Here is a 20,991-nt window from a genome sequence, read left to right on the forward strand (position 1 = left end):
AAAAAAATTCCCAACAATCCACCTCACTAGTTATACATAAGCCAATATTTTAAAAAATGTATTAATTTGATATAAATAACCAAGAGAATGAAAGAAAAAATAAATGTTTACTACATCAGGCAAGTACCAGCATGGTTCCTACTTGGTAGGGACCTGCTAGCTTCAGAAGTAATACAACTGTCTAAAAGGATGTTGTAGCAAGATGCAGATTGGCCTCTCTTCCCTGGCAACTAGTGACAAGAGAACATAGCCTTGAGCTGCACCAGGGGAGGTTCAGGTTGAATATCAGAAAGAACTTTTTCACTGAAAAGATGGTTAGGCTATGGTTAGGCTTTGGAAGTGGCTGCCCAGGGAGGTGGCACAGTCACCATCCCTGGAGGAGTTCAAGAAAAGACTGGACGTGGCACTTAGTGCCTTGGCGTAATTGAGAAGGTGGTGATCCATGGTTGGACTCAATGATCTTGGAGATCTTTTCGACCTAAATGAAAAATTATTCTGTGATCTAAGAATGAGTTTTAGAAAGTTCAGAATTCTACGTGCTTTTCAATTAGTACAGAAAGTTTCTCTAGCAGAGCACATTGTTTTATCTACCCTCTAGCATACAAATCCATAGTCCTCTAAAAGTGTGCTGCTACTGCCGGGCAATTACTTCCATGACAAATGCCTCACAGAAAATGGTATCATAAGCAAGACTTGTTGTTCGTCTTTTTGTTAAACAAGGAAAACCAAAATCTATTTCTTCTTCTCTGTTTTTCCTCCTCAAATAGCTCACCACCTGTTAACCTACCACACCCACATGCTTTCTTGCTCATTGCCACCCTGCAAAATGGAGGCTCCAGCAGAGCTTATTAGCCCCGCCCCAGCATCTCTTAAAATTTAGGGTGAAGGGCTCCTCTGGCTTGTAGTGACGATGTTTGTTGGAAGGGTGACTGCTATGCATGCATATTCTGAACATGTTAAGGTAAAACCTAGTATTTTCAATGCTTTAATGAAGTACCTTTTATTCACAACACATTGATAGGGGAAAAGTGTAAGCTTTCCTTTTTTCCTTTAATGCTATTTCTCAATTTCTCTTGTATGTGGTATTTTTACTTAAGTGTGTTCTGGAGAGTAAGGTATCAAGCAGGGATTTTAGAGCAACGTCTATTTGTAAGTTTCTTGGACTGGCAAAACTGATACTTGAGCATCATCTCCTGCAAGCAGGGACCCCTCTCCCTGTTTGTCTGCAGAGAACTCAAGGCAGTAAAGCTGTTGTCTGTGACTGGACTGCCGTGGTCACTTGAAGGAACTGTTCTGGGGTGTTTTTTGCTGATACTTGCAGGAGTGACATCCTTTTTTCAGTGAAAATGAGTTAGACTGAGGGCCTGGTTATAACATATTCCTGCTATTACTGCAAACTTTTTAAAAAGAGAGTATTCTTTGCATACTTGGCTATAAAGCAGTGTTGTAGAGTACTGTATGTATTCTGGTAGTGTTGGACTTACTCTCATAAATATTGGTAAAATAAAAAAAAATTTTAAAGGTTTTGTTAGAATTCTTCCAAATGAAAATTTCTATGTGGTTTTGTCTAGGAGTCTTGTCTTGGTTTTGAAAGACAGGTGTCTCCTAAAGAAGGCAGAAGCCTCCCTTGGAATAGCAGATGCAACCCCTTTCCCTCCGAGTTATTATAATTTTGAAATCAAGGGCTTTTAGGCAAAGATGTGGGAAATAGGAATAACAGTTCTTTACTATTATATATATAACCAGTCAAACAAACAGCAATAACTCTGGCAGTAACAGCAAACACAAACCCAGTCCCAGCCTTCTCGGCTGTCAGGCCCTTTCCCCTCGGGTGCAGTTCCGCTCGCAGCCGGCAGGGATCGCTGGCGGCTCCCGGTGAGCAGGGCAGGTGCGATGGTTCCCCCGCGGCTGCAGGGGGCGCTCCGGAGCGAGCTCGGGGAGCACGCGGCACCAGTGCCCTGGGATCCCGGGAAGGGATGGGACAAAGGCTCCACAAATCGCTGGGCAGCTGGCCCCGGTGTCCGGCTGGAGCTTCGGGAACAGTAGGCTGGAAGAGCAGGCTGGAATGGCAGGGATGAGCACATATCCCGGGTGGCAGACGAGATGTATCCAAACGGGGAACCCCCCGGAGGTCGGGCAGGCAGGGCGAGCACGGCTACAACGCAGCGAAGGCTCGAAGCAGCAGCGGGGCAGGGCGGCCACAGCCCAGCCTCCAGCGGGGCAGGGAGGGCGGCTTTGGGATCCCGGCGTTGTTTCCAGCAGAAGGAAAAGTAGCCGAAGCAAGCAGACTCCTCTCTCTCTCTCGGACGCAGACAGCGAACTGACCCCACACCCAGGTGAAACAAAAGAGTAGCCAGGCACACCCCACCCTCAGTGGGTAGCTCTTCGTTTTCTTAAGTATCCAACGATCAGCGATTTGTTCCCTTAGCAACATGTATGGGGGGGGGGGGAAATTCCTTTAACAGAAAAAAAAAACTAGGACTAAACTAAAACCCCAACAAGTCTCTATTCACTGTAGAAGGACAATGGCAAATAGGCTCATTATTAGATGGGGAGCTGCTCCTGGCAGACAGTCTCTCAACTGTTTGTGTAACCTAAGCGGCATCTGGCTGAAACGTGTCTGACAAATGTCTGTAGGGACGGGCCCGTCTAGCCCGAGGCGGCGGTGCTCCCGGAGAACGCGTTACTGGGTGCAGCTTCCAGCGTAGGGACGGCAACGTGGAAATGCCTGGGCAAACATTCTGGTTACACCAAAACCACAGCTTTTCACGGAGCAAGGGCTTCGCCTCGTGCGGCGGCGGCGCGGTGGCTTCGTGCCGCTACCGCGAGGAGCGAAAGCAGGCGGCGGGGATACCGCGACCCGGGGCCGGGCGGGGGCTCGGCTCACGGCCGGGGGCCGTGCAGAGGCGGCAGCGCTGACACAGCGGGCGACCTGCGCGCTGCGGGGCCGGCTCGCCGCTCGGCCTTCCAGCATACGACAGTGGGACCCCCGCGAGCGGGGGCGGGGGGCTTGGCAGCACCTGGAAGCAGCGCCGCTGCGCTCCCGCCGGCGATCCCCGGGCTCCGGCCGCCCGCAGGAAGCGCGGCCGGGCAGAGCCGCCGCCCGCCCCTCCCGGGGGGCCCGCGGGGCTGGAGCTGCCCCTCGCGGCGGCTGCGCGCCCAGTGCGCCTGCGCGCGGCGCGGGCAGGGACGTGGCCCGGGAGCCGGGGCCGGCGGAGCGGCGCGCGGGGTTCGGCGGGGCGCGGACGCCGATGCCCGCTCGCGCCGCCGCTTCCCGCCGCGGGCAGCGCTCCCAAGGTGAGGCGCGCCGGGCGCGCGGCGCCGCCGCGGGGGGCAGGGGGCGGCCGGGCCCGGGCGGGGCGCGGCGATCGCGGCCGCGCTGTTCCGTCCCCTCGGGCGGCGGCGGGACCGGGCCGAGCAGTGTCGGGGCAGCGCCGGCCGCCCCCGCCTGGGCCCTCCTGGCGCGGTGGGCGGCGGAGCGGGCGGCGCTGCCGGGCAGGGAGCGTCCGCGCCGGGCGGGGTGAGGGGAGGCCGCGCTGCGCGGCCCTGCCCGGCTCGGGGGCCGCGGGGCCGGCGTGTCCCGGCCCCTCCGCGCCTTGGCGGCGGCGGGACACGAGTGGGCAGCGGGTGCGGTGGAAGTGCCCTGAGGCACCGGCCGCGGGAGGGGCCGCGGCCCGGGGAGCCTCCGGCGGGTCTGTCTGCAGAGGGCGAGTTCTTCCTTGGCTTATCGGTGTAACGCTGAGCCGGGAACCCGCAGGTCTGTCATTCTTGAGCGAGAAAATTTTCAATTTTCAAATGCGAGAACTCGTTTCTCGCCACCTCCTGCTGCATCAGTCGGAACGTGATTATATAATGAGGGTAAAAAGTCGATATTGATGTTCTGGCTGTTTGTTATATATTCCAGTTTTAGTTATTCACTTATGGCCGTGTTTCTGTGGTTCCATGTAACAACTGCTAATCGTCAGCATTGATAATCAAACCAATTTCATAGCAAACGAGAAGTTGGCTTATACCATTTTCAGTTTCCAGCGTGAGCTGCCATTAACACTGCCCATATCAAAACATAGCATTCCACCTCAGCCTAGGGATAACTCTCTTTTCCAAAGATCACATACAAAAGGTATAGAAAGGAGACACTGATACTGAGAAGAACAGATAATATTCAGTATGTTTTACTTATCTCCAAAAGTATTTTTCAAAAAATTCACTATTTTCCTTATTTTTTTTTAATTCCCTTTGCTTCACATGCCCAAAGGAGATGGCAGCTGGATCTTGTTCGGTTTAGTGGTAGAGAGCATTAAAATGTTTTGTATAGATGTGCCTGTTTATTTCTCTTCCCTTTCCCCAGTGTGAGTTGTCAGCTTTGATCACAATTGTACAGTTCTCTATTCGTGCTTATAAAGATTTGAGGCTCATATTGCAATACATAGATATGAGTTCTTTTTCAAGTAAGGATTAGGAGAGGAAATAGAGACAGCCAGTGAAAGAAGGGCACGATCAGGAGGAAAGCACTCAGTATTATGAGTCAGCATTGCCTGAATTTTATCAAGTGGGATGTCAGCAGCTGTAGCTGTCACTGAGCGTCCATCCAGCCCCACAGTACTTCAAAGAGGAACAGATGTTTGGAGAAGAAAGCTTCAACAGAACAGCCTTACTTCCTTCCCATATCTCCTCCTACACTCCCGCAGGTTGAGGCTTAAAGACTTCTTGAGCCACAGCTTGTGGCTTGCATATTTTGTTTTGGTTATGTTGGTTTGTTTGGTTGGGTTTTTTCCGCATTGCTCTTTGTATCTTTGTCTCCTGTGGACTTATTTAATTGCTGTTGAACAAGTAAGTAGGAGGTGGTTGGAGTAGTTGAAAGGAAGAGAGGAGAAAAGCCCTTCCAGATTATGGCAGAAGAAGGAATGAAGAAAGTGACATTCCTAAACAGTTACTGTCAGTTTATTCTCTGTGTAAGACTGCTAGTAAACAGAGAAGTTTTAAAAATGGAAAGACAAGTCCTTTGTCAGTGAATTTTGGAAAACAAAAATGCTTACTTTGCTATTTCAAGGTTCTAATATCACAGTCTAGAAGGGGGAAAACACCTGAGTTGGGGGTATGCATACTTAAGATTATGTTTACCCTTTCTTACTCCTAAGTTTCCTTAACTCATAGAAAAAACAAATTCTAATGCTTAAGAAACAGACATAATAGAATTTAATATTTTGCGTATAATTTTGAGTGTCAAATGCATAGTTTAAAAGAAAAAGTCTTTTCTGGTGTGTCCAAGAAACAATAAAAAAAACTAACCCTGCATTTATGAATGTTGCTTTCTAGACTAGCCTATACTTGCCTTGATTATAGTCTCTTAATTAATATTTTTTCTAGACCCAATTAAAACAGCAATAGTTTTTTAAAAAGGGAAATAGTAAATATTATAGGAATATGTAATTTTGAGTTGTTAGATGTGTTCTCTGAAGTTCTTGAATATGTCACTGAAGTTTGTAGAGAGCATGCTGGATTCAAGCCTTGTGCCTTCTGTATTTGTAACAATCGACATCATCTGTTGCCAGTGTTTGGATTCCTTTAAGTTGGGAATACTGCCTTGCTTCCGTTGTAGTGATCTCTGCTCAAGCATCTGTGCCTTACAGTGCACCCTTTCCTTCTCCAGCAAGTGTTGATGGATGGTGCCTGGGCTCTGCTCTGGCCTTGCTCATTTTACACATGGTCGTGATGAGTTTTTGTTGTATGTGTGTGCACAGAAACCACCTGCTCAGAGGGGGCAGCAGAAGAGATTTTAGTGAATTGTCACTTTTCTGTAATTACTCTTAATGTCACCTAACTCCTGTGAACTCTGGAAATTATTCAGTTTAGCCATCAAGTGGTGTTTTGGGGACAGCCTAGGAAGTGTTGAGCCTGCTCTAGGGTTCAGGCAATGGATCTCCTTTCAGTCATGATGACAGGGATGATGCTGTGGTCCTCCTGTTATTTCAGGCTGCGTGACTGTCAACTTTGTTTGCTGTTTGTCTGTAGAACTGATCCTTCCCAGTCCCAGCCAGGCAGTTGTATATTTGGGGTTGAAGTACAATACTAGGATGGGTTTTTATTCTGGACAAAAAGTAAGGTGGTATGATGGAATGACTGTGGACACTTATTTTGTCCTAATTTCCAACTTGGAAAGCAGCCAAAAGCCATCACCAAGTATCTTTTTGTTCTTTTGTCTGAAGAAACTTTTCCTGTCTCTGATGGGTTATGTTACTTTATCATCTTGTCTGACTAGTATTGCTTTTGCTTCTACAGTTCAATCCTTTGGGGGAAAAACAAAAAAAAAAAAGAAAGAAAAATCCAAACCTAGCATTTTGGTCGTAGGCTGTTTTTCGTATGTTCTGCTGTATGGTAAGCTGCTGAACTTAGCAAACTCCTGAGTTTTCTTATGGCCTATTGTCGTGACTAAATCTTAGCATAGCATTAAATACCTGTTTGATGACATCATAACATGTTCTTAGAATTCTGACTTATCAGTATCTTATACTGCATTAACTATGGGGGGGGGTTTATGTTTTCAGCAGGCTGGGTCAGATGGGGTCAGTCTTTCAGTAGTGGATTGTTGTTGCCATAAATTGACCCTGCACTTGTAGCTAAGAAGATGTTAGAGGTGCTTACTGTTATTTTTGTTATATAAGGCTAAAACTATCAAATATCACTTAAAATGGGTGTAAAAAATTAATAGTTAGCCAAAACCTAACATTTTAAACATGTACTGTCCACATAACTATCATGTAGAAGTTAGTTTTAGGTCTTATTTTTCGTGCATTCTTCTTGATTATATGTAGTTCAAACAGTGAACTACTTCCAGGCACAGTAAAAAGAAATTCCAGCTTCTATGCTATCTGAAACAGCAGAGCTAAATATAAATAACATAAATATAAATATTCATTGAGCAAAGTAATTTTTTTCCTCCATTAGAATGCATTAGTGGTGGAACTTTATGGGTTTGGCTGAAGTCTTAGTGGGTATTTCTCAGCCCTTTGGAGAAAGAATTGTGATTGGTCTTTCTAAAGACAAAATTACAAAATCAGGTTTAAATTCCATAATCAGACACATTATGTTAAAATGGGCTTGGGATTTTTACATGAACTTTTTGGTGTCAGGCTGCACTAAAAATCATCTGTGTTTCATTGATCTCCTTCGTGTTCTTCCCCTAGAAGGCTGTTTTGAAAGAAGTAAACAGGTCCTTATTTCCAAATAAAAGTGTAGAAGTCAGTGGCCAACTAATCAGAACATAACTGACTTCATTTGATGATGAGCAGATACATCATTTCTCTGAAGAGCCATTTCCCTTTTCTTTATTAAATATCTAAGGAAAATTAGATTTCTCTGTGCTGTGCTCAGAGAAGGCTGCAGGAGCCCTGTTACAGACTTGAATAGCATGAGGGAGACCCTTCCACATCCCCATAATATGCTGCTTTTATGCTGTAAGTGCTTGTGAAGGCAAGTCATGGCTGTGGTTAAGTAAATTAGTGGGCAAAATGAAATATTACTGCAGGACCACAGATGTTGGCATGGATTGTGTTAAAAAATTGACTGTTGATGTTTGCAGCTGTGTTTATATCTGCTCTGTTTACTGGATAGCTTGGACACCTGTCCAATGTGGAAATTACAAATTATTTATGCTTCTCGCTGCTGAAACGTTTACCTTCCATTTCTTGTGTGTCAGCAGCTGCAGGTTGCAATGAGTTGAAGTTCACAAGAAGAGCGGTTACCAGTCAGTCATTTAGAAACTGTTTCACTCTTGAGTGTAACTGACAGAAAGTGGGCCTTTCAGATGATCATTTAAAGGAGAGGAATATCCTGAAGGTGAGGGTCTCACCAACCTCTGTCATGTTTTTTTTTTTTTTAAATTCTAGAAAGTAATTAGTAAAGTTTTAAGTGTTACCATATTGCATAAGGGACATGCTTTGTGTCCTTTAGTTTCTCCACTAAGTCTCATTTCATACATCCCTTTGGAAAGGGAACTGTGCACAGCTTGGTAAATGAGAGATGAGCATTTTGGTTCTAACCTGCACCTTGTGCCAGAAGTTTATCTGGTGTCTGTAAAAAAAGGAGAATTAGACCTAGAAAATTATTGAGCTGCTAGTACGTAAACAAAGTTGCAGGGACTGGTATGTTTTCATGTGTCAGATACTAAATCCTTTTAAACTTACAAAATTTACAAGCGGTTAAATTTCTATCCTTTCTAAATGAAGAGTTGTGTTGAAAACATTTATTTTGATTAAGGGTCAGTAAATGTTTAAAAATAGGACTCAGTTGTTCCTCGTTTCCAAAATACAGACCTAAAGCTTTTAGTAAATTTAACTGCATTTGTGTACTTTTGTTTATTTTTGTTGTAATGTAGTGTTGATGCTAAACCTGTCTCCATTCCAGGAGGAAGCTAGGCTTTGGGGAATGAGTAGGAAAGTAAAATCTGTAGAAAGGAGCTATAATTATAAACACGTGTCCTTCAGAGTGTGTTACTGTTTTGTAAGTGCCTGATGATACTTGAACTCCAGTTAAATAATTGAGTTGCGTTTTACTGAAAAAACAAAACCCCTAAATCTTCCAATCTATTGCATAAAAAACCCTGACATGGTTGATTTTATTTTAGCTGATTAATCTGATTGTTCCCTCTGTTTTGTTAGCCAAGGGGTTGGTCGTTCAAGTATGTGTGTGTGTCTTTGGCATACTGAACCTCAAATACAAAGAAATTTTCCAGACTGAAGTCTAAGAGAACAAAGGAAGTTCTCTGTTAAAGGTTTGTACTGTAGTCCATCAGTATTTTTTCTTGCAGCTCTGAGGAGCTCTCAGCCATCTTTTGTACAAAAGCACTGTATCTAATTCTTTTCCCTTGAAAGAAGGCCTCCGTTTCTTGAAGATTGTTACATTCCTGTGTCAGATGTGAAACTTTTTCTGATAAAGGACCATCTTTAGATGGACAGAAGATAGTGTCAGGAAAAGCACTGTGGTTTGTTTTCTCAGCACACTGGGACAATGCCTGACAGACTGTAAACCATGCTAGACTGCAGAGGTAATTAAAAACCTGAAACTGTTCTTGGAAATAGTTAGTGCAACTTGGGCAGTGATGGAAATGTTATCATATGACTTTGAGCAATGGTTTCAACCTTTAGTGGGTTGCTACAACATTTCTAATGAAGTTCCTCTTTAAAACACCTCATATATTAGTTGTACATGTGAACTGCCACTTCAGGTTTCTTTGGGACTATCAAAACCCCATGACATGTTAGTCAAATTATGACTTTTAAAAAATGATGCTATGCAAAGCTTTCTGATAGCCCAAATTTTATACAATCTAAAATGTTAGACTGCTTTATTTTTTTGTTTCAGAAAGGCTTGGAGAACTAGTGTGTACGAAGTGAAATGCAAGCTAGGGAATGCTAGCCATGATACTCTTGACTACTGTTAGGTGATATTACAAGAAAATAGGAATATGAGGACAAGTCAGGACTTCTCACTCATGCTTTGACAGGAGTCAGTTATATGAATTTGTAGTGTAAAAGACCCAAATGAAGTTTACAGTGAAGCCATGTTTGAGCCCTAAATAAGGATTTTATCTTGTGAGGGAGCATGATAGCAGGCTGGTTCACCAGCTACATCTCCTGCATGTGTCATTGACTGAGTTGGTTTAATTTATTCCACAGGCACTAGAATGCTATTAACTTTGAAGCAAGAATGAGACTGGGTCTATGGAATGTGATAAAACTGGCTTGAAAACCACATAAACAATTTCAGACCCAATTATGTGAGACTTCTTTTTATATGTAGAGTAGTATGGAGATTATTTCCTGTATTCTGGAAGTTCCTATTTCTTTCTCTCTTCGTGAAGAGAAGAAATTGTTGAAAGCAAATTATACATACAGTAGTGTTTGTGTAAGGCTTGCAGTTATTTTTACTTTGTCATATGGTAAGAGTAGTTGAGACAGTATTTCAAGATATCTGTAATCTTTTGAGTAATAAAGATATCTGTAATCCTTTGATACAAATGTTCCTCAGGGAAATACAGGAAAAAAGTAGTAAGCTAATTCAACGTGTACAGTTGAATACCTTTTTAAAAGAAATCTAAATAATTTTTTTTTAGAAAAAACTAGATATTGTTTGGCAAATGCAAATACACAGGGTGCTTACAGATTTAGGCCTTCTGTTAGGTGCTGCACATTGTCTGGGTATTCTCAGGGAAAGAGGTTTATACACTTGGGTGTAATGTGGAATGTTGTAGTCTACCTTTAGCTGGCCTTACTTCAAATATGTTATATGCAGCCTCATTGCAGTATTCCTTTGAGTAACTTGGAAAACTAAACATGGTATTGTAGTTCCTCTTGGTCATAAAGCCCTGTGATCATCAGCTAAATAAAAATGCTAAACATAAAGTTGCGATACTGGATTTTATGTATTTTAGTTGGCATATATATGCTGCATATCATGCATCGTGTTTAGTATCAATATAAGCATACATTAGCTTTGCAATGTCTTGGAGGATGTAGCAGACAGGTCTGGGTCTTGCCTGATTGACTCATCAGGTGGCTGAGAATTGCTGGTAGTTCTATTTTCCCAATGGAAACTGCTTAAGAGTACCAAATCTTTGGTAATTAAATCTTGTGTCCCCCCATCTTTTTAAAGATCAATATGTTCAAACTCAAAATTCAGACATCTCTTTAGGAGGTATCTGCATGACCTTAGGCAGGCAGATGCCTGTGAAGTGTTCCTGTGCTCTGGGTTCGTTTGCAAGCCAGGAGCAGCGTTAATGGGACTGGGAACCTGAACGAGTGTGCCTGCTTTGGAGCTGGGAGATGCCTGCTTAGTTCCATGTGTCTTCCTGTGCAGGGTAAGGAAGATGTGCCCCTGCCTGCTTGTCTCCAGACCTAGCCATCTTCAGTGGAAGGAGTTGGTGTCCCAGGAGTGGGTTGGAAGTGGCATTTGTGTTCAAAATCTTGGATAAATTGGCAGGTTCTTGAGTGATTCCCCTCTGGAGAAAAAGCACATTTTTAAACTCCATTGATTCTATTTTTGATCACCCATTAATAATAATTAGTAATGGCTTGAGTATCCTGATAGTACTCTTGATAGTTTGCCATACATCCCAGCCCATGTAGGTTACCTTTTGTACTCTTTAAAGGTAACTTGGATTTTAGCATCTGAAAAATGCTGGGAATAACAAGGAAACACTAATTCTCTTTGCAGAGTTGAACAAGTGGCTGAGATGAGTTGAGCAAAGAATCCTGTTAACTGGGGACTTCCAGCCGGGGCTGGTTAGCTGAAGGGGAGTGGAGAGCTCGCCTGGATCTGGGAGGTGTTGGGACTCGGGAGCAGTCTGCTCTGTGTGCAGCTGCCGGCCGCGGTGCGCGGTTGGCCGGGAAGGCGCGGGGCTGGAGCAGCTTTGGGAGCGGGAGGGCTCCATCAGTAAGGGCGGAGCGGCAGAGGAGCGAGGGTGACGGCAAAGACCAAAGTCCTGACTCACGTGTAGTTAGACTGATCGCTGTGACCTAGCTAAGATCATAGGACGGGAACTGTGGTGTATCTGGCTGTCCTTGTTACTGCTGCATAAAGCTGAGCACGTGACTACAATCTCTTCCACAGCAATGAAGAGTAGCAAAGGGAAGGACGCTTTGTAACTGGAGAGCGAAGCATCGTTCTTGAAGGCAAAAGGCAGACACTGCTGCTGCCTGCAGATGTATCACCGTTAAAGTAATAACCAGCTTTTTAAAGAAACGTTTGTTTAGGAAAGCCTTGAGGACACTGTCCAAAAAACCCCAAAGATTAAAGGTTTAATGAGATTTGTTCTCTTGAGTATTTCCAGAATGCCGTGTTAAACAAAATCACATCGCTAAAGAGGGGAGGTTAAACAAATGCTCATACAGATTTTCCTGAGTTTGCTGGAGGTGGTGATGCCCAGTGAAACTATCGGCTGTCATTCATACTAAATGTATTCTTGCTGTCACTGTGATTTGTAACTGGGGGAGCCCCAGTTGCTCTGACAGGGCTAGAGTAAAACCTGTAGTTCTTTCCTTTGTGCTGTCAGAGGAGAGGTACAGATCTCCTGAGAGTCAGTAGGATTCACTTGTGTACTGTGTACATATTGTCTTGTGACAGATTTCTTGTTGCAGGGGTTGTCAGCAGAAAGGTGGGAGGCAGCAGTGGTCAGTGGTTTAGTGATAGCCAAGTTGGATGTTCCCTGTTGGATGGAATGGTGTACATGGAACTGGAAAGCTACTGACATGTAGCAGGGATTTCCTGTCTTTATTAAGAGGAGGGTAAAGAGTTGGGAAGGCAAGTATAGGAGTACTCAGAGTGTCTACAGGATTGCCGGTGAACTGCTTTTCACAGGAGGAAAAATAATTACACCAAACCATAGATTTGCAGCTTAAATTTGGTAAAATAATTCAAGTAACTGGATCTCCACATCACTAGAATCAGCTCAACAAATGTAACTGCTAATGCCATACTTTCCTGAAGAGAATCAACATTACTAATAAACTACCATAAAAATAACTTGCTTTATTGTCAGTGATTTTCTATTACAATTTAGACTAAGTTCTATTTGCATGTTAGTATTTAAAGGGAACCAAAAGAAAACACATACTAAAATGAAACAAGCAAAACCAAACCCCTAAAATTACTAATGACAATATATACTCACTTTCAAAAATCCTGGTATTTTATAATTGACTTCCTGGACATTATAATCCTGAATCAGAGTATTTTATTTCCCCTTCTCATAAAAATTCTGATTTGTTCTCAGATTAGAGTAAACCCACACAAAGGAAAGAAACGCTAAAAACTGTGCATATGACTTATTTTACAGTTAGTGTTCTGATACACATTGGGTTCTGGAGGCAGTTTACTAGAGTCATAAGTATAAAAATATAGAATCATCTTTATTAATGAGGTACGCATTTGTTCAGATCAGGTTTCTTGGGATACAGCCCAAGGTTTTCTCATTTTCAAATTTCAGTGACCTGATTTCTGGAAGGTCTTAAATCACTTTTCAGAGATTAACTCTGTGAAATCTTCTGCCACTGTTATAAATTTTGAAATTAATGTAGGTGAAATGATGAAATATGAAAAATCCTGTTACTGTATCCTATTTAGGGAAATGGATGATGAACACATAGCTAAATACCTTCATGTCTAGGCTCAGGAGTCTTCACTGATGCTGAATTTAAGAGAGCTGGCTTTAGATATTTAGGAAACCAGGAAAAGCCTGGCAAAAAGGATGTAGGCATGACTAGTAAGCTATTAGATCAGAATTGTGTTTTTCTTAATTTAGCTTGGCTCTAGGTGACTGCCATAGCTATTTTTCCCTAAACAAATTCTTCATGTGTTTTTGATGCAAACTTCACTTTTGATGCAAACTTCAGCCTTTTGATCTTCAAACATTTGCTTTTGGCAGCTGTGCACTTTGCTGGCTCTCTGTGTTGATGTTTTCAGATAGCTGGCTAGGAATAGTTTTGGGGTACTAATTCTCTGATACATTCTAATGGAAGTCTGAGCTGCCCTGAGAAACACTATTGTTAGGCACATTGTTTTGACTGACTTCACTTGCTGTCTTGCATGGTTTTCTTGGCCATACTGTTTGATATTCTTCACACAATTGGCTTCTACAAACCTTTTAGTTATTTTTTTTTAATGCCCACTGATATATCGGGGAATGAATGTTAGCAAGATTCTTGATTTCTGTCCCTACACCACCTCCCCTTCAACTCTTACTGTACAGTGTAAGCCTCATCATTTATAAGCCAGATTGACCTTGAATTTTGTTTTTTGCCTTAAGTCTTCCCAGTTATCTTTCTTTGTGAAGAGATAAAAATTGAATGTGTGTTTTCTCTTCCTGTTTGCACCACATAGGGTATTACTCAAAATCACTGCTTTTCTAATCTTTATACCTAAGATTCTTAGAGTGGGTAACTCTTAAAGCCTGCTGTGTATGACAGTCATTTTTACTGTGTTAAGATTGGCCCTGTTTCTGCCAGCATTTACTTTTTGAATACTTGCATTACTTGTGATATTTTAAGCAGTTTAAAGCCTTTGAGAAAATAATCAGTCTTAAGTGAGATGTATGAATTACCTTCATTATAATGTAATTTTATTCAAAGTGAAACAGCAGTAATTTATCCTTTCACAGCAATAGTGAATAAAGGATATAGACTGAGTGAAATATTAATGCATGTATTAAACTTAGAATTTTGAAACCTCTAGTAATTTTCATTCCTTTCTTTTATAAAAGATGGCGTCAAATGCTAGTGTTGGAAGCAATTTTTTTCCAAGACTGTATTTAAAAGATGTGTTGGGATCTTTGTGGTTGGGGTTGTTGAGGGTTTTTTCTTTTTCTTTTTTTTTTTTCTTCTTTTGATACACTTGTGTTTTGCTGTCCAACAGTGACAAGAGCCATCTGGAACCTTTCTGATGCTTATGTTGGTATCTTACTATTCCCACCTGTGGTTTGCATCCCTGCCTCTGAAGACTTCTAGCAAAATTTGATACCATTTTCAGAATGAATGCTAAACATCTGGAAATAGGAAACTTCTTCCAGGCTTCTAGGAGAGCTCTTAGGTGTCATGTTGTTGCTGGAGAGTAAGTGGGAAGGTTGAGTACCACTTATATGGGTTTGGCCTGTGGTGTTCCTCTTGTTTTCTGAAGGCATTCAGTGTGTCTTCTTTTTGAAATGAAGTGAAAATAAAATACTGCTGGACTTGATTGACAAAAAAGTTCTTTGTAGCATTGTATCCAAATAAAAGCTTCTGTTTCAGCAACCAGTCAGTCTATATATTGTGTTTCAGATAAATGCACAGTGTGATGAGATGGAGTTTATTTCAGTAGAAATTTTGCTTTAATTATATTCTATTGGAGGATCTTGGGAAGGGATTTTTTTTTCCTGTAGCTCAGTATCTGTAGTACCTTAGTAATTATTTATAGGCTGTACTGCAGAATTGTTTGTGGCATTGAGTAATTCAGTGTTTTGAGGAAATCAGCAAAGTTAAAAATAAATATTTACCAGCAACACCACTTCAGAAGTTCCTCTTCAGCCTTGGTGTTGCCAAGTTTTAACATTTGCTAGGCAACTAGCCCTTCCTCTGAGGGGCATCTGAATTTCCTCTGAGTTGGGCTGGGGAAGAATTAAACTCTGAGTTACTGTAGGTGAAAGCCTCTTACATTTTTAGATGCTGAAGGGAAGCTCTAGTGTGAGGTTCACTGGAAGATGCCCCCAACAGCTGCTGCTCTTTCCACTGCTCAAGTAGCAGCAGATAATGACCAGCACCAGTTAACCTTTGCTTTCCTGACCCCGCTCCTCCCCTGACTACTCGAGTAGCACCTCTTGCTTTTTCTCAAAACCCTGGGTCTGTTCAGGCACTGGCAGTGGGACTGGGGATCAAAGATGCCTGGTGTAGGAGTGACCTGAAGAGAAAGTGAGGAAAGAAAAGAGGCAGCAGTGTGATGCCTTACTGTGAGACTTTTGGCTGTTGTAGATGCATGAGCATAGATTCTTTGTGACTGTTTTCTGCACCCTGGCAGTGCTAGAGGATAATTTGCTCTGGTATAAATTAGAAGTGCTGTGCCCCTGCTCCTCTGTGCTGCCACTGTAGGGATTAGTGAAGGTGAGCAGTGGGTGACCTGGGGGGTTACACTCATACTCTGCTTCAGCATCTATTGGTAAAGTAGTTGACTGTTTCTATTTCTGTATTTCTACAGTTTCTGTGCCATTATTTTAGTTTATCAAGATGTTTTAAAATAAGCTTTTATTTCTATTTATTTTTATAATGGGAAGTCGGAGCTGATCCTGGATCCTGTGGTATTTCTGTACTGCAGAGATGAGCTCTGTGAGTATACATCAGGAGTTTCTCGGGGTTTGTCTTTGTGGATTAGCAACATACTTGCATGTTACTTCTATAATACTGTATTGCTGTTGATGCTTGTGTTACTTCTGACAGCCTTGGGGTCCTGGAGAAATAAATAATCTGTGTTGCTTTGTGCATATTGTATATTTTTTCCTTTGTTTGATGCAGCAGGTTTGCTGGAAAAAAAGGAGTTAAAAAAAGGACAGGTTTTGCATCCTCTTCTCTTTGTCGATACAGGTGGCGACAGACAAGGTTGCAGGCAAGCTGAGCTCCACTCTCTCATGGGTGAAGAACACGGTATCGCACACCGTCAGTCAAATGGCCAGCCAGGTGGCGAGTCCATCTGCCTCCCTACACACCACATCCCCCTCCACCACTCTGTCTACACCCGCCCTGTCACCATCCTCACCAACACAGCTGAGCCCAGACGACTTAGAATTACTTGCTAAACTTGAGGAACAGAACAGGTGAATGGAAAACTTTTTGCTCTTCAAAGTACGGTAATGAGACTAAAATTGGTTTATTTCAATTGTAGCATAGAGGCTGTTAAAGGGGAATTAGTTAAAACTTCATGGTATAACACTTCAGTTTGAAAGCCCAAAGGTTTAAGAATTTGTATTCTTGTGCTGTGTTTTTACAAATTATAGTTTTGTGGAACTCTAAAAAGTGGTTTTTCTCTCTTTGTTTTACAGGAATGTTTATAGCTGCCTCTAATAGTAAGAAATTACACTGACCAGTATTTTTAGTATCCAATTTAAAATAGAATATCTCAGGGATGAGACTTGTGTATAACCTTCTTACCTTCTAAGAGAAAAATTGTAATTCCTATTAATTTCTTAAAATCTCAAATATTTCTCAATTCTATTTTTTCCACTTTTATCCAGTTCTTGTTTCAGCTACATAACCTGCTATGTAAAGAGATAAAACTGTGCTCAGCCACCTCCTTGCTGTTACACTAGTGGTGCCAGATGCATGCCTTAAATTAATTAAAAGTAAATTCCTAATCAGTTTTTTCTGTTCATCTTGCCTTTTTTTGTATAGTAAGTAACAGTTTTCCTGATAGCTGTTCTATGAGTGCATATTTATCTGCACCATGTAAAATTCAAGATGCATCTTTCAGGTGGCTCAGTTGCTCTTGATGTGCACAGTGATTGCAAATCAATACAATATCACTGAGAAATTAAATTGGACTGTATAATTTCTTAATGCTGGATTTCCAGAACCCATACTCATTTGCACTTTTGAGGCAGGACTCTTAAGTCATCTGTCCTTTTGCAAAATTTGGTTATATTTGACAAGTATGTTTCAGTAGTTTTTGAGAGGTTGACTGTAAACAACTTGAGCTCCAAGCAGATTTTTAGATTTGGCAGGTAGCTGCTGGGCTTTGTTACCTACTGAAGGTGGCTATCCCTGTGCTGTAGTGAAGTGCAGGGTTTGGTAATTTAGCTCAAACTAGCTTCTGTTCCAGCTTCTGTGAGTGTGCTGGACTTTGCAGTGAGGCAACTGAGGTACTCTATTTTTGGCTGGGTTGGGTTTGTTTGGTGGGGAGGAGGGTGGGTTTTTTTTTTTTTGTTTTTTTTTTTTTTTGTGGTTTTCTTTTGATAGTGGTTTTTTTGTTGGTTATTTTTTGTGTGTTTTTTCTTGGGTTTTTTATTATTATTCTTGGTTGGGGGGGTTGTTTGGTGTGGGGTTTTATATTTGTTGGTTTGTTTGTTTTCTCTGCTGAGTCACTTCTGAGGGTAGTAGCTTCCAGTGGAGGAAAAGAGTTACTGGGGGGAGGAGGGGCCAATGCCTGTATGTCACCTGGCATGTCTTCTCTCATGTCTGCATTCTGCAGCCTAATAGCAGCACAGTTTGCAGGGAATTTGATACACCTGCCCAGATTTTGACAATAGAAGGACACTTCCAGAATGACCTCATATGTTCTTCCTTGTGGTTTGAGATTGTCTCTCTTCAAAGACAAACTACACGTAATTTTTGCTGTGCAAGTGAAAAATTATCAAAAGAAGCAAAAAATAGTTGAATAGTGCTTTTAAGAAAGCTAGTTTGCATTTATTCTGAGGCTTTCTAGTCTGTTAATGACAAAGGGACTAACTTTTATTTGAAAAGCAAACTGTTCTTTGGACTGCTTATCTGTGTTGGAGAGTAATGTCTTTGCATCTAGAGTCTTCTCATTAAGGCCTACAGTCAGACTGCCTGGCTTGTTAAAAGAAGAATGTGAGCTTGGCCTTTCTGTCTCAAGTCAGCTTTCTTCATTTACTAAGTATACCAGCAAATCTTGTCTGATTTTATTTAATTTTAGCCAGACATATTCTTAGTCCCACACTAGTCTTGTGTGTGAATTCTAGTTAGAGGCTACCCTATCAAGTGCTGGTGAGATAGTGCCCTTTAATACTGAAATTCAATGCTCCTACACCGGCTGCACTGTAGTTTCAGAACAGTTTGCATCTGTAGTTTAGCACAGTGGCACTTTGTTGACAAGGAATTGTACTCTTCACAGGGAACCATTCTTTCTGCTTGCTGGAAGAACTGCTGCTGTGGATGTTTGTAAAGGTTTTGAGTTTTTTGTAGGGTTTTATGTGAGAAGGAGAATATGAATTAGGTAAACAGTTAGAAAAGGGAAGAATTGTTTCAAGCTATGTCTTGTAGTATTCTGTAATCTAATTATACTGAAAGTCCCTACAGAATAAAGAGGAAGCTCAGTCCAGAGTCCTGGTGGAACTGTTTGGCATTAGTAAATCATTTATAAAGTTTTAAATGAAAGAAAACAGTGACCAAACGTCACAGAACTTGCGACTTACTGTAAAAAGAACTTCTCATTTTCAAATCTAAGGACAATGAGTTTATCCAGGTAAGGTCAAATTACAGAAACTTAGTATAACTTCTACAGAAAGCTGTGAAAAATGGAAGTGTCTCATTAGAACCTTGTTTTTATAATCTTAATGTTTATTCTGTGCTTGTTTTTCCTCTGTGATTACTTTGAATTTGGTGTTTATGCATTGTCTTGGATTGAGAGAAGTAGTTTCAAACTAAATTTTCATTATGGATCAGTATAAGCCAAGTTTCTAAACATTTGAAGTGAATTTAAAAGTGTTTTCTTCAGAACTAGATTTTCTGCATTCCATTAATAAATGGAAATTTATTTGAAATTTTTTTGAAATAAAATTACAAATGAAAATTTGTCTTGAAAAGGCTTTGCTTTTTTTTCTTTTTTCCTGAAGCTGTTACCATTTAACTCTTTTCCAAACAAAATGCTACTGCAGAAACTGTACTACTTGTCTTCATGAATTAAATTACTTTTTCCCTTACTTTCATAAACACCAGTAGGTGAAAGCTGGGAACAGGGAAAGCTAGTATAAATATCTTTATTGTAGCAGAGATCTTAAAAATTGTAAGTATGCTGAGATTTCTGTACCATTTCTGATACAATATGCCTCAGGTTATAATTCATTAAATATCTGAAACATAACCTGACCTTGCTGAAATGCTGAGGGATTAACTTTCATGCTAATTTTTGAGAAATTATTCAACCACATGGCTCTGATGTACTGATGTTGGAATTCTTAGAAGTTAAAGCACAAATGAAGCTCTTGGTATAGCGAAACACTTTCAGGTTAGTCTGAATTCTTGCTCTTACCTAACACATGGTCTAAAAAATTCCCCTCTGCTTATGGGACTCAATATTAGTTGAGGATAAACAAAGCATTGCCTTTTTGCCAACTTGATGGCCGCAGCAACCAGCTCACAGGGAAGTATTGTCAGGAACTTGTCTAGCACTTGACACATCTTTATTTATACTTTGCTGCTGGATAACCCCAGAGGTTCTCATGTTTGAACTCCTCACTTTAATTACACATTCATTAGCTCTACTAATCACTTCTGTTGCCTGGTCCTTGGTCTGTAGGTCTGTGATTTCTCCTGTGCATTTATAAAACACCGTGTTGATTTGTGAACAGTTGTCAGCAAATGTCAGTTGTTTTAAAATTGCTTTGAAGGTTTTAGTTGTTCTGTCTTTATTTACACTGTCAATTTTTAAAAAAGTGTGATCAGGTAGACTTCTAGGAGGCTAATTTTTTGTCTTGTAAATGACTGTATTTTTAAAAATTCTTTGACATTTGATGTTACCACTGGCGATATTTAACTTCCTTAGGTTCTCTTTGTCAGTCTGATGCATGACAGCTGTGGGTGACATTTTTATCTGTTTCTTAAAATGCTGCAGTGTGAACTATTCTGTCTTCAGATTTACTTGAGATCTCAAGAGAAAGCAGTAACATCGAACAGTTCTTTTCACATTTAGTCCAAATGAATGCTGGTAAAACTGTTTTACTGAACTTCTGCATGCATTCTTTGTGAAGAAAACAATTAATAGTGTGATCCTTTGATTAGAAGAACTTGAATTTGGTTTTTGTGTACTTTCTTTGCAGACTCTTGGAAACAGATAGCAAATCCTTAAGATCAGTAAATGGGTCAAGAAGAAATAGTGGATCTTCTCTTGTATCTAGTTCATCAGCTTCTAGCAATCTCAGCCATCTTGAAGAAGACTCGTGGATCCTGTGGGGGAGGATTGTGAATGAATGGGAAGATGTACGGAAAAAGAAAGAAAAGCAAGTTAAGGTAGTAATTGGAAGCTGATTTTTTGGATATATTTGTAATGTGATATAAGTGATACTGTTTTATCTTTGTGTTGGGCTTATTCTTTTTAAATAAACATGTTCCAGTTGCATCTTTCCACCCCTAAGCCTTAGTGCTTCCTATGTAACCTTCCTATGTGCTGTCACCCAGCAAATGTCTCCTGCTGAAAGCCAGATGCATTTCTTGAATACGAAAGCTTTCAGTTTACCTCTGATGAGAGATTTCCATGAGTACAGGGATGATTAGCTTCATGTTTCCAAAAATGGAATTGCTGAAAATCAACTTAAGGGCATCTGATAGCTTGATGCTATGATTATGTATATATATGCTATGCTGCTATATACTGAGCAGCTCTCTTTTTAAAGCATTCTTAATAGGAGAGTTGATAATAGACGTCTACTTGGAAGCTCTGATGAGTTCAGTTTTTGTGCATGCTAAGTATGTTGACCCCAGAGATGACCTTAGGCAGAAGAACACATAGTTTCTAAATTCTGGA

General features: G+C 41.3%; 1 protein-coding gene across 7 annotated transcripts in view; it reads left to right on the forward strand.

The window, feature by feature from the left end:
* The first annotated feature begins 868 nt into the window (after nt 1–868).
* Nucleotides 869–20,991, forward strand: part of EVI5 (ecotropic viral integration site 5) — a 77,299-nt gene continuing 57,176 nt past the window's right edge. For 4 of the 7 annotated variants that reach the window (XM_069022758.1, XM_069022762.1, XM_069022763.1 and 1 more), the window contains exons 1-3: nt 869–961; nt 16,101–16,330; nt 20,288–20,477. In XM_069022758.1, coding sequence (XP_068878859.1) covers nt 911–961; nt 16,101–16,330; nt 20,288–20,477 — 471 coding nt within the window. In that variant the 5' untranslated portion in view covers nt 869–910. Of the gene's footprint in view, nt 962–3,187; nt 3,298–15,827; nt 15,846–16,100; nt 16,331–18,611; nt 18,715–20,287; nt 20,478–20,991 lie in introns of those variants that run through there. The other 3 variants (XM_069022766.1, XM_069022759.1, XM_069022765.1) reach the window with 3 other exon arrangements.

This window comes from Aphelocoma coerulescens, chromosome 8, assembly GCF_041296385.1.
Source record: "Aphelocoma coerulescens isolate FSJ_1873_10779 chromosome 8, UR_Acoe_1.0, whole genome shotgun sequence".
NCBI classification, from domain to species: domain Eukaryota; kingdom Metazoa; phylum Chordata; class Aves; order Passeriformes; family Corvidae; genus Aphelocoma; species Aphelocoma coerulescens.